Source organism: Rhinopithecus roxellana, chromosome 12, assembly GCF_007565055.1.
Source record: "Rhinopithecus roxellana isolate Shanxi Qingling chromosome 12, ASM756505v1, whole genome shotgun sequence".
In the NCBI taxonomy this organism is placed as follows: Eukaryota; Metazoa; Chordata; class Mammalia; order Primates; family Cercopithecidae; genus Rhinopithecus; species Rhinopithecus roxellana.
This window is the reverse complement of record NC_044560.1, coordinates 76,011,940-76,026,101: the sequence shown is the minus strand read 5'-3', so window position 1 is coordinate 76,026,101 and position 14,162 is coordinate 76,011,940. Positions and strand designations below refer to the sequence as shown.

At 42.2% G+C, this 14,162-nt stretch overlaps 1 protein-coding gene across 1 annotated transcript in view; it reads left to right on the top strand.

Moving 5' to 3' along the window:
* The first annotated feature begins 744 nt into the window (after positions 1-744).
* LOC104662638 (zinc finger protein 728-like) overlaps positions 745-14,162 on the top strand; it is a 39,904-nt gene continuing 26,486 nt past the window's right edge. Inside the window, 2 exon segments of the mRNA XM_030942330.1 lie at positions 745-994; positions 5,197-5,312. Coding sequence (XP_030798190.1) covers positions 745-994; positions 5,197-5,312 — 366 coding nt within the window.

Below are 14,162 nucleotides of genomic sequence, written 5' to 3'. Positions count from 1 at the left end.
CCACCTCCTGGGTTCAAATGATTCTCCTGCCTCAGCCTCCTGAGTAGCTGGGATTACAGGCGCCCACCACCATGCCCAACTAATTTTTGTATTTTTAGTAGAGAAGGAGTTTCACCATGTTGACCAGGCTGGTCTTGAACTTCTGACCTCCAGTGATCCGCCCGCCTAGGCCTTCCAAACTGTTGGGATTAAAGGCGCAAGCCATCGCGCCCGGCTTTCAGTATTGATAATACACTATTACTAAAGTAAAAATTGGTTTACTCTTGAACAAAAGTTTTATGTATTATTAACATGACAGTACAATATATTTGTTCACATTTCGAATACATTTAAAAAGAGAGAGAGTAAAGAAGAGATAGAATTTTCCCACGCTCTGGGGTGGGCCTGGCACAGCTCAGGGAGGAAGCCCTGCCTGAAAAGGCTGCAGCCTAGGCTGGCACTCTTTCTTCATTTAGCCCAGTATCTGATCACATCTTCTGTTACTCAGGGCCTGAAGGGACGGGGCCTTAAACATTATCCAATCAAGGACTCTGGGCTGGGAACGTCCAATCAGGCACGCAGCTGGAGCGGACTGGGCGGATTCCGGGACGTAGGAACCTTAGGCTTTCCCTGCAGCCCGAGGTCAAGGTCTCTTCCTTACTGGTGTGTGTCCTCTGCTCCTAGAGGTCCAGATCTGCGGCCCTGTGGCCTGCAGGTGTTGGGAGATACACAACTAAGTCGCCAGGACCCCCTGGAAGCCTAGAAATGGTGAGTGTGCCGGGTCCGACATCCCCAGAGAGTGGCAGGGGCTGGTTGGAACCGGCGGGAAGTGGCTATGGCGGGACTCTGGCCTCCCCGCAGTCAGCTCCACATCTGCGCTCCGAGTTCTCCTTGCCTAGCTGGACCTCAGTCCCCTTCAGCCCTAAGATGGCGGCTGCGCCGACAGCCGGCCCAGGGCGTCCTGTCTCTTCCCTGCGCTGTAATTGTGCCCTGGCCTTGAGCCTTCTTGGGGCAGGTCTGCACCCGCAGCGCGGAGTCTCTCCCAGATGTGCAGGGACCATGGGAGGGTAGTCAGAGGAGAATCCTGACTCGGAGTGTGGGTTCATGAATGGGAAGAGCTTTGGTCAGTGAGGTTCCCAGTTCCTGTTTCCTCTTATTAAAAATTTATGGAAGTTACTGCAAAAATATTAAAGAATTTAATCGAAGAGTGATTCCAAAATTGTAGAGCACCCAGCTATGGGTTGTAGTTTATGATAGGTCTATTGAAGGGGTTTGACGGAAAGAGTTTTGTAAGGTGCATAATGAAGAAAACCACATTCAATAATTGGTTAGGTACAGTTACCTAGTTTCTTGTTTTGTTTCATTATTATTATTATTATTATTATTATTATTTTTTTTTTTTTTTTGAGACGGAGTCTTGCTCTGTCGCCCAGGCTGGAGTGCAGTGGCCGGATCTCAGCTCACTGCAAGCTCTGCCTCCTGGGTTCACGCCATTCTCCTGCCTCAGCCTCCCGAGCAGCTGGGACTACAGGCGCCGGCCACCACGCCCGGCTAGTTTTTTGTATTTTTTTAGTAGAGACGGGGTTTCACCATGTTAGCCAGGATGGTCTCGATCCCCTGACCTTGTGATCCGCCCGTCTCGGCCTCCCAAAGTGCTGGGATTACAGGCTTGAGCCACCGCGCCCGGCTCATTATTATTATTTTTTGAGACCGAGTCATCCCTCTGTCGCCCAGGCTGGAGTGCAGTGGCACGATCTTGGTTCACTGCAAGCTCCGCCTCCCGGGTTCACCCCATTCCCCTGCCTCAGCAGGGACAACAGCCCCCTGCCACCACGCCCGGCTAATTTTTTTTGTATATTTTTAGTAGAGACGGGGTTTCACCGCGTTAGCCAGGATGGTCTGATCTCCTGACCTCGTGATCCGCCCGCCTCGGCCTCGAAAAGTGCTGAGATTATAGGCGTGAGCCACCGTGCCCGACCTTGTAGTTTCTTAATTTGTAACATCAAGATGGAAATTTCTTGGTTATGTAATCAGAGGTTAATTGGCAGTTTATAGTGTGTTAAGCCTGAAGTTTTTTCCCCCCAAAGGAGTAATTTACAAAAAATGTATTTGTATTAGATTTTTTTTTTTTTTTTTTTTTTTTTTTTTTGAGACGGAGTCTGGCTCAGTCGCCCAGGCTGGAGTGCAGTGGCGCGATTTCGACTCACTACAAGCTACACCTCCTGGGTTCACGCCATTCTCCTGCCTCAGCCTCCCAAGTAGCTGGGACTACAGGCGTCCGCCGCCATGCCCGGCTAATTTTTTGCATTTTTAGTAGAGACGGGGTTTCACCGTGTTAGCCAGGATAGTCTCGATCTCCTGACCTCGTGATCCGCCCGCCTCGGTCTCCCAAAGTGCTGGGATTACAGGCGTGAGCCACCGCACCCGGCCTAGATTTTTTTTTTTTTGATACCAAGTCTCACTCTGTTGCCCAGGCTGGAGTGCAATGGCGACATCTGGGCTCACTGCAATCTCCGCCTCCCAGGTTCAAGCGATTCTCTTGCCTCAGCCTCCCACATATCTGGGATTACAGGCACGCGCCACCATGCCCAGCTAACTTTGTATTTTTAACAGGGACGGTGTTTTACCTTGTTGGCCAAGTTGGTCTCGAAATCCTGATTTCAAGTGATCCACCAGCTTCCGCCTGCCAACGTGCTGGGGTTACAGGTGTAAGCCGGGGAGCCTGGCCGAAGTAGATTTTTTTAAAAGTAGAAATTAGGAACTAGAGCCTCCTCAGTCTAACTGCCAGCCACTTTATTTTCACACCCCACAAGGAACTGCTGTTTCCTTGCATTTTTCACATGAGTCCCAAATAGGGCCTCAAGGCATTCTGACATCCCCTAGTTCTCCAGCCTTACTCTGGCTTGTAGTAAAATACTTAGTATCCACTTCCTTCTGACATTCCCAAAAGCCAATTTCCCCTCCCTTATTCACATTATCAACTATTTGTCCTTTAGTGTATATTTTGATACCTATTTTAATCTTTTTTTTTTTTTTTTTTTTTTTTTTGAGACGTAGTCTTGCTCTGTCGCCCAGGCTGGAGTACAGCGGCGCGATCTCAGCTCACTGCAAGCTCCGCCTTCCGGGCTTACACCATTCTCCTGCCTCAGCCTCCCGAGTAGTTGGGATTACTGGTGCCCGCCACCATGCCCAGCTAATTTTTTTGTATTTTTAGTAGAGACAGGGTTTCACCGTGTTGGTCAGGATGGTCTCAATCTCCTGACTTAATGATCTGCCTGCCTCAGCCTCCTAAAGTGCTGGGATTACAGGCACGAGCCACCACGCCTGGCCCTCAGGTGTGTTTTTTTTTTTATTTCTGAGTGATTTCAAACAGAATTCCATCTAGCTTTTAGCATGTTAGCTACCGAGGAAAAAAATCAAAATTTTTCTTCCATTTCGGCTATAGAGAATTAATATATTTCCACAAGAAAATGTGGTAGATAATTGGTGCGTTACATAGATTCGTGGAAACATCAGTTTCTTTTTTTGCAGTGAATTTGCAAAAATAAATATCTTTGCTCTATATCCTGTTATTTCAATTTCTGAATTTAATGGTAAATTTTATGTGATGAAACTTGGTACCTCCTAGAAGTGTTCCCGTATAACTGTTTACCACATGATTTTTAATACAAAAAGTAAAATAATGCTTTATTGTCAAAAAAATACATTTACTTCTTTTACTGAGGTACAAAAGGTAAGCATCTTACATTTTTCTTATTTGGACACTTTTTGAATCATTTTGCTGGATTTTTCAAACACTTAGTTTCAAAAACTAAGTGAATGACTGACATGGTAATTAAAGCTTGAGCCCAATGACTGCAAGCTGAGGTTAATTTTGAGCCAGCAAAAAGAGGTTATTAAAGGCCCAGTTAGTTCCTTCTGGAAAGCCTTTCCTGCAGATGTCCCAGCCTGCTTACCCCAGCCGTGGAAGAGGTCTCTATAGTGAGAGAAGCTACAGAGTCCTGGAAAGCTGGGGCCCCACAGGCAGATGCAGTTAAGGTTAAGAAAGAAGGGATTTGGGGGTCTTACTGAAGATAAAATTGTTACTGTTTTGAGGCAGTTTCGAGAGGTTTTAAAATAAACCAGTTAGATGTACATAAAAAAAAATTGGATTCCAAAGGAGTATTGCAACAGGAGGAAGCACCAACTATAAGATCTTTAAGGATTGCAAAGATTAGGTAGAAAAGGGCCTTTTTTTCCTAGGGAAAAGCAAATGACATTAGAAAGAAGGTGAGGGGAATGTTTGAAGGGTGAAATACTCAGATTTTAGATCAGAGAATGTTTTACCATGAAGTCAGTGTGTTCTTAGGAGTTCTTCAGACAGTGACTCTGCAGTAGCATAAAATGAGGTTGTATGGTGGCTCAGACTGAGCATAGCTTAGATTTCAGGATCCTGTGGGAAGAAAATAAACTTAAGTTTGATTAAAAAGTATTTTATGTTGACCACTGAAGGCAAATTCAGCTGACTTTTTTAATGAGAATAAGAAAATATGCAGAGTGTTTTCCTGGCTGTGTAGTACATAAGAGAAAAGAGCACCATCTAAGTCATAATGGGAAGGGTGTTTCTTTTCATAAAATGTTCCTGGAGAACACAGAGGATAGAGAATTTTATTAATCATGGCTCTTTATTATCTATATGCTGCATCTTTTCCCACATCTTTTCTTGGTTCTATACTTTTCTTCCATTTGACTTTTTGGGGTTTGTATATTTTGTTTGAAGTCAGTGACTATAACTACAGTGTTCTGTTGAGTTCTGTGAGTAGCTCTCTCAGATTATTGGATTTCAAAAAGGAGAGTCCCTAATTTTTAAACAGTAGGTCAGAAGCATAGATGATCCCTTGGAGTTTGTGACTGGCATCTGCAGTGAGGACAATGTTGTGGGACTGAGCCCTGAATCAGGGTCTGTGCTGACTCTGGGTGGTGTCAGAATTCAAGTGTTAGACAAAGAGTTGGTGTTGGAGAATTGTTGGTGTTCATCAAACTCTGCAGATTTGGTGCCAGAAGAAAGATAGCACAGACTCCTGGCCTGGAATGAAACTCTAAGTGTCTGGGAATAGGAGGCTCTGCTCTCCTCTACACAGGCTGTCACACTGTCCCTTGTTCTTTAATTTCAGATCTCCTCCCAGGGTGAGAGGACTGAAAACTTAGAGATCTGATGACAAACCCCCTTTTCCACAGCTGCCAGCAGAGGATTTCCACCCACTCACAAACACTCACTAGACATTGATGTGTCCACACCCCTCTCAGGACAAGGCACCACCCTCAGGAATTTTACCACAGCATTTTTGACCCTAGTGGGTTTTTTGGCCAGAAACCTACAAAAGTGTCTACGAGTCTCCTGGCATATCTCTATTTTCAAACACTGAATCTGCAGTAGCAACCTGTTTCTCCACCAGCCTTGGGTTCGTAATCTTATCTGCCTGCATGGACCCAGAAATAAATCAGAGTACAGCCCCACCTGGGCCACTAGCACATAGCACTAGCACATAGCACATAGCACAAACCAGTCCTTCTACCTGCCTTGTACTTTCTCCAATGCAGGGACTTATTTTTCTTTTAACTTTTATTTTTGGTTGGTTCAAGGGTACACGTGCAGCTTTGTCATACAGCTAAAATTGTGTCATGGGAGTTTGGTGTGCAGATTATTTTGTCACTGCAGTACTAATCATAGCACCAAAAAGGTATTTTTTCTGATCCTTTTAGTCCTCCCACCCTTCTCCCTCAACTAGGCCTCAGTGTCTTTTTCTCCTGTGTTCTTGTGTTATTATTTAGCTCTTACTTATAAATAATAACATGCATTTGGTTTTCTGTTTCTGCATCAACTTTCTTTTTTTTTTTTTTTTTTGAGGCGGAGTCTCGCTCTGTCGCCCGGACTGGAGTGCAGTGGCCGGATCTCAGCTCACTGCAAGCTCCGCCTCCCGGGTTTACGCCATTCTCCTGCCTCAGCCTCCCGAGTAGCTGGGACTACAGGCGCCCGCCACCTCGCCCGGCTAGTTTTTGTATTTTTAGTAGAGAGGGGGTTTCACTGTGTTAGCCAGGATGGTCTCGATCTCCTGACCTTGTGATCCGCCCGTCTCGGCCTCCCAAAGTGCTGGGATTACAGGCTTGAGCCACCGCGCCCGGCCCCTGCATCAACTTTCTAAGAATAGTGAGCTCCAGCTTCATCCATGTTGCTGCAAAGGACATAATCTTGTTTTTGTTTTTTTTTAAGGCCACACAGTATTTCATGATTTCATGATGTTTATGTACCATATTTGTTTGGTTGGTTGGTTTGAGATGGAGCCCCGCTCTGTCACTCAGGCTGGAGTGCAGTGGCATGATCTCGGCTCACTGCACCCTCCACCTCCCGGGTTCAAGCAATTCTGCCACAGCCTCCAGAGTAGCTGGGATTACAGGTGTGTGCCACCACACTCAGCTAATTTTTGTATTTTTAGAATAGACAGAGTTTTGCCATGTTGGCCACGTTGGTCTCGAACTCCTGACTTCAGGTGATCTGCCCCCTTGGCCTCCCAAAGTGCTGGGTGTGGTGTGAGCTACCACACCCAGCCCATATTTTGTTTTTATTAAGTTTATTAAGTTTTTAATTTTTTGTTATTTTTGGAGACAGTGTCTCACTCTTTTTCTCAGGCTGGAGTGCAGTGGTGTGATCTTGGCTCACTGAAACCTCAACCTCTCAGGCTCAAGAAATCCTCTTCTATCTAAGCTTCACAAGTAGCTAAGACTAAAGGCTTGTGCCACCATGCCTAGCTAATTTTTATTTTTGTCCTTTTTTTTAATAGATGGGATTTTGCCATGTTGTCCATGCGGGTCTCAAACTCCTGAACTCAGGCAATCCACCTGGCTCAGCCCCTAAAGTGCTGGATTACAGGCATGTGCCATCCTGCCCAGCCATACCGTATTTTCTTTATCCAGTCTACCAGTGTGATAGGCATTTAGGTTGATTCCATGTCTTTGCTATTGAGAATAGCGCTGCAATTAATGTGATTGTGCATGTGTCTTTATGATAGAATAATTTATATATTTTTAGGTATATACCCAATTGTGAGGTTACTGGGTCAAATGGTCATTTTGTTTTTAGTTTAGTGAGGAATCACCACACTGCTTTTCACAATGGTTGAATTATAATAATGGCCATTCTCACTGGTTTGAGATAATTTCTCATTGTGGTTTTCTTTTGCATTTCTCTAATGATTAGTGATGGGCCTTTTTATATGCTTGTTAGCCACATGTTTGTCTCCTTTTGAAGACAAACATCTTTTTCTTTTTTTTTTTTTTTGTCTTTTAAGTTAGTTTTTTTTTTTTTTCTTGTAAACTTGTTTTAGTTTTTTATGGATTCTGGATAGTAGACCTTTGTCAGAAGCATAGTTTGCAAATATTTTCTATTATTTTGTAGGATGTCTCTTTACTGTGTTGATAGTTTCCTTTGCTGTGAAAAAGTTTAATTAGGTCCCATTTGTCAATTTTTGCTTTTGTTGCAATTGCTTTTCATATATTCGTCATGAAATCTTTGCCAGTTTCTATGTCTTCAATGACACTTCTTTCCAGGGTTTTTTTTAATATATAATTTTTAGGATTAACATTTAAGTCTTTCATTTACTTTAAGTTGGTTTTTTTACTTGGTATTATAAAAGGGTCCAGTTTCAATCTGCTACATAGTGCTAGCTAGTTATTCTAGCAACATTTATTAGATAGGAAATTCTTCCCACATTCCTGTTGTCACCTTTGTTGAATATCAGATGGTTTTAGGTGTGTAGCATTATTTCTGGGCTCCCTAGTCTGTCACATTGGCCTATGAGTTTGTTTTTGTACCAGTACCATGTTGCTTTGTTTACTGTAGCACTGTTGTGTAGTTTGAAGTCAGGTAATGTAACGCCTTCAACTTTGTTGTTTTTGCTTATGATTGCCTTGGCTATTCAGGCTCTTTCTTGGTTCCATGTGAATTTTAAAATAGTTCTGTTTTTTTAGTTCTGTTAAAAAATATTTTGGTGGTTTGATTAAGTTAGCATTACATCTATAAATTTATTTAAGCAGTATGGTTGTTTTTATGATAGTGATTTTTTTTTATTCATGAGCATAAAATGGTTTTGCATTTGTTTCTGTCATCTCTGGCTTCTTTAAGCATTGTTTTATAATTCTTGTCATAGCGATCTTTTACCTCTCTGGCTATCTGTATTTCTAGATATGTTATTCTTTTCTTTGGCAGATGTGAATGGAATTGTGTTTTCAATTCAGATTTGGCGTGGATGTTCTTGATATATAGGGTTGCTACTAGTTTTTGTACATTTCTTTTGTATCCTGAGACTTTACTAAGGTTGGTCAGTTTAAAGAGCTTTTCTGCTGAGAGTATATGGGTTTCCAGATGTAGAATCATGTTGTTTGCAAATAGGGATGGTTTGACTTTCTCTCTTTTTGTTTGAATGTCTTTTATTGTTATCTTTTGCCTGATTGCTCTGGCTAAGACTTCCAATTTTATGTTGAATAGGACTGTTGAGAGAAGGCATCCTTGTCTCGTGCCAGTTATCAAGAAGGAATGCTTCCAGGTTTTGTCCATTCAGTATGTACCTTCAATGCCTCGTTTGTTGAGGGTTTTTAACATGAAAAATGTTAAATTTTATTGAAAACTTTTTGTGCATCTATTGAGATAATCTTGTGGTTGTGGCCGGGCGGGTTAAAACCTCCAACTTGGCCGGGTGCGGTGGCTGAAGCCTGTAATCCCAGCACTTTGGGAGGCCGAGACGGGCGGATCACGAGGTCAGGAGATCGAGACCATCCTGGCTAATACGGTGAAACCCCATCTCTACTAAAAAATACAAAAAAACAAGCCAGGCGAGGTGGCGGGCGCCTGTAGTCCCAGCTACTTGGGAGGCTGAGGCGAGAGAATGGCGTGAACCCGGGAGGCAGCGGAGCTTGCAGTGAGCTGAGATCCGGCCACTGCACTCCAGCGCGGGCGGCAGAGCGAAACTCCGTCTCAAAAAAAAAAAAAAAAAAAAAAAAATCTTGTGGTTGCTCTCTTTAATTCTGTTTATGCAATGAATCACATTTATTGATTTGTGTATGTTGAACAAACCTTGAATCCCCCAAAATAAACCGTAGTTTATCACAGAGGGTTAGCTTTTTGATAAGCTGCTGGATTTGGTCTGCCAGTAGTTTGTTGAAGATTTCTGGGTTTTTTTCTTTTCTTTTTTTTTTTTTGAGGTGGAGTCTCACTGTGTCATCCAGGCTGGAGTGTAGTGGTGTGATCTTGGCTCACTGTAACCTCTGCCTCCCAGGTTCAAGTGATTCTCCTGCCTCAGTCTCTTGGGTAGCTGGGATTACAGGTGTGTGCTACCATGCCCAGCTAATTTTTTTGTGGTTTTAGAAGAGATGGGATTTCATCATGTTGGCCAGGCTGGTCTTGAACTCCTGACCTCAGGAAATCAGCCTACCTTGGCCTCCCAAAGTTCTGGGATTACAGGCATGAGCCACCGGACCCAGCCATTTGTTGAAGATTTCTGCATCAATTTTCAAGGATATTGGCCTGAAGTTGCCTTTTTTTTTGTTTTATCTCTGTTAGGTTTTGATATCAGAATGGCGCTGTTCTTACATAATGAGTTGGAGGGGAGTTTCTTTTTAATCTTTTGAAATTGTTCTAGTAGAAATAATATCAGCTTCTATTTGTACATCTGGTAGAATTCAGCTGTGAATATGTCTGGTCCTGAGCTTCATTTAGTTGGTAGGCTATTTATTATTCATTCAATTTTTTTTTTTTTTTTTTTTGAGACGGAGTCTTGCTCTGTCACCTGGGCTGGAGTGCTGTGGCCAGATCTCAGCTCACTGCAAGCTCCGCCTCCCGGGTTCACGCCATTCTCCTGCCTCAGCCTCCCGGGTAGCTGGGACTACAGGCGCCGCTACCTCGCCCGGCTAGTGTTTTGTAGTTTTTAGTAGAGACGGGGTTTCACCGTGTTAGCCAGGACGGTCTCGATCTCCTGACCTCGTGATCCACCCGTCTCGGCCTCCCAAAGTGCTGGGATTACAGGCTTGAGCCACTGCGCCCGGCCATTCATTCAATTTTTTGAGCTTATCTGTGTATTTAGGGCTTTGATTTTGTGTGTGTGTGTGTTCAGTCTTGGGAAGATGTATTTGTTCAAGAATTTTTTCATTTTATAGATTTTTGTTTGTTTATGTGCATAGCAGAGTTCAGTATACTTTTGTGTGGTCAGTGGTAATGTCTCCTTTTGTCATTTCTAATTGTGTTTATTTGTATCTTCTTCATTTATCTAGTTAGTAGTTTATTTACCTTTTTTAAAAATAGATTTTATACCTGGATTTCTTGATATTTTGTAGTTTTTCATGTCTAAATCTCCTTCAGTTCAGATCTGATTTTGGTTGTTTCTTGTCTTTTGCTAGCTTAGGGGCTGATTTGCTTTTATTGCTCTCAGTCTTTTATTTATGATGTCAGGTTGTTAAACTGAGATCTTTCTATAACTTTTTGATGTGAGGATTTAATGATAAAAATGTTTCTTTTAACACTGCCTTAGCTGTATTTCAGGGATTCTGGTGTGTTGTATTTTCATTCTTGTTTCAAAACACTTCTTGGTTTCTGCCTTAATTTCATTATTTACCAAGAAGTTATGCAAGTGTAGGCCATTTAATTTTACTTAATTGTATAGTTTCCAATTGTTTTATTGGTATTGAAACCTATTTTTCTTAAGCCGTAATCTGTGTGTGGTTTGTATCATTTTGGGATTTTTGAATTTGCTGAGAATTGTTTTGTTTCTGATTGTGTGGTCAGTTTTTGAGTATGTGCCATGTGGTAATGAGAAGAATGTGTTTTATGGTATTTTAGATGAAGAGTTCTGTAGATGTCTATTAGGACTATTTATCTAGTCAAGTGTTGAGTTCAGTTCCTAATATTGTTGTTAATTTTCTTTTTCAATGATCTGTCCATTAGTGCCTGTGAGATGTAGTCTCCAATTATTACTGTGTCAGATTCTAAGTCTCTTCATAGATCTCTAAGAACTTGCTTTATTCATGTGAACCCATGGATTTTTTTTATAACACCTTTCTCTCTTCTGCTTTTCCCCCCATAAGCATTCTTTCAAGTGCACACAGTGTGCAAAATTCAGATATCCAAGAGTTCAAGAACCTGTCCAGAGACCTGGCTGTTTCAAGAGAAAATATAAATTATAAGTAAGAGGCTTTATTCTCATATGTGAAAATAAGGGAGGATAACTACCTGATTTTTATAAAAGGTTTAGATTATATGTATATATTTTTTCTGCTTTTTGAAATATATATAAATCATATTAGCAATGAAATAAACCTTTTGTCATTCTTTTTGACTCAGAATTGTCTTTATCTGGGACCTGAGATTCATTGATTTCCTTTTGTCTTGGCAAAAGATTATTTTTTTTTATCTTTAGTCTTTAAAGTAGACACAAGTTTGTTCAGAGTAAAGTTCATTTCAAGAGCATAATAAAGTTAAACACAAAGATAGGAATAAATTTAGCAATACAGAATAACAAAGACTAAAAGATACTGACTAAGTTCTTTGGCAGAAACGTGATTATCCAAGGTGATTATTTGCAGGCTGACATACTTACACTGCAAAAGCCAGAAGAGTTCAGTGTACAAACTGAACAGTGGAGTCTGTTGTACTTGGGTTACTTCAGTATAGTTAGTGTAGTTATGTGTAGTGTTTGTAGGCAACCTGCATTCATATAAATTAAACAGTATTTTCTACAATAGTATGAATTTAAGACCACAATATTTACTTTGATTGAATTCCTTAGTTATTTTAATATTATTATTCATACTTTTGAAATATAGTTTCAACTGAATTATAGTTCAGATAATTTTTTAAAATCTTACATACATTATGACTAGTACATAAAATTACTGATACTTACATATTTATATCTGATATCCAAAAACTTTACCATTAAATTGTTATAGTAGATATTAGTCTGACATGCTTATTAATTTATCCAGTGGAAATAATTATAGGTAAGCATAATTTTAGTGTCATATATTTTACCAAATTTGTGTGCTGCTATTACAGGACAAATAAAGACTGGTGATATGGCTACCCAAAAACCGTAATAGCTCTCCAGTCAGCTATGTTGCAAGCTCTAATATATTCTACTATATTAACACAGTCAGATTTTAATTTTTTATAAAAATGCTCTGGTGGAAGTTGTCAGATATATTCCAATATAGATCTCACATTCAATGGTTAGGAAATAAGAGAATAGCAGAGACGGAGGATAAATCTTTTTTTTTTTTTGTGAGATGCAGTCTCGCTCTGTCCCCCTGGCTGGAGGGCAGTGGCGCCATCTCGGCTCACTGCAAGCTCTGCCTCCCGGGTTCACGCCATTCTCCTGCCTCAGCCTCCTGAGTAGCTGGGACTACAGGCACCCGCCACCGCGCCCTGCTAATTTTTTTTGTATTTTTAGTAGAGACGGGGTTTCACCGTGGTCTCAATCTCCTGACCTTGTGACCCGCCCGCCTCAGCCTCCCAAAGTGCTGGGATTACAGGCGTGAGCCACCTTGCCCGGCAAGGATAAATCTTTTAAAATTCTGCTGAGAGCTGGGTGTTGTGGCTCATGCCTGTAATCCCAGCACTTTGGGAGGCCAAGGTGTGTGGATCACCTGAGGTCAGGAGTTTGAGACCAGCCTGGACAATGGTGAAACCTCCTCTCTACCAAAAATAACAGAATTAGCCATTTGTGGTGGTGTGTGCCTGTAGTCCCAGATATTTAGGAGGCTGAGACAGGAGAATCACTTGAACCCAGGAGACAGAGGTTGCAGTGAGCCAAGATCACACCATTGCACTCCAGCTTGGGCAACAAGAATGAAATTCCATCTCAAAAAAGAAAAAAAAAATTTGCTGAGAATATGCCCCCTTTATTCAATAATGCTCATGTTTCTCTTGCTGGGAGTAGCTATGCACTTTGGGTGTTTGGAGAGAAATTCTTCTTTTTTTTTTTTTTTTTTTTTTTTTTTTTTGAGACGAGTCTCACTCTGTCGCCGGGGCTGGAGTGCAGTGGCCGGATCTCAGCTCACTGCAAGCTCTGCCTCCCGGGTTCACTCCATTCTCCTGCCTCAGCCTCCCGAGTAGCTGGGACTACAGGCGCCCGCCACCTCGCCCGGCTAGTTTTTTGTATGTTTTAGTAGAGACGGGATTTCACAGTGTTAGCCAGGATGGTCTCGATCTCCTGACCTCGTGATCCGCCCGTCTCGGCCTCCCAAAGTGCTGGGATTACAGGCCTGAGCCACCACGCCCGGCCGAGAAATTCTTCTTTGGGAGATATTTTCTGGCTGACTTGATCAATCTTACATCTAATCTCAGTTTTTTCTTGAGACACTGTAACATTTTTCTCTCAATATAATCTTTCTCAGAATGAGAGCTGTTTTTCTCTCAAATGTATTGTGTGTCTGTTTCAGAAACCCTATTAGTATCCCATGGTGTCTGTGAAAGACGTGGGCTGTCACAGTGAGAACCCTCGGAGCTGTCTCTATCTGGACTCATACTAAAACCCAGCAGTATTTTTTCATGTCACCATTCTAAATAAAAACTGAGGCTGAGACACTTCTCCCTTTTCTATTATTGTGAAGGTGCAGTTCTACCCAGGAGGTCTGCAGGCTCTCCTCCTGCAGCTCAGGCTTCACTCTCTGATGTGGCACCAGCATGCTGCTGTGGCAACTGGGGTTCACCTAAGATGCGAGTTTCCAGCTGTGAGCCCTGTGCTATGGGCTGTGCCTCAGTGGCAGATGGTAGGGGTCAAGAGAGTACACTAGCCACCAGGAGAGGGAAAGCAGGAGTGCTCTAGCCCAGTGCTCAGGGAGTAGAGAGCTATTGCTTTAAAATGTAAATAGCCAAAAGGATAGCACCCAAATCAACAATTTTGGTCAAACAGTTAAAGCCTACCTTCAGCAGGCACCGGGGTTCAAGTTGAAAACTACCTCCAGTCATGAAGATGTGAAAAGTTTATTTTGTCATTGATTGTAACTGATTAGCATACGGAGATGGCCTTCCCAACTACCAGGTGAATTTAGGATGAACTATGTATGACATGGTGTTGTAAATTCTACTTGTTTTTTTTTTTTTTTTTTTTTGAGACGGAGTCTTGCTCTGCCGCCCAGGCTGGAGTGCAGTGGCCGGA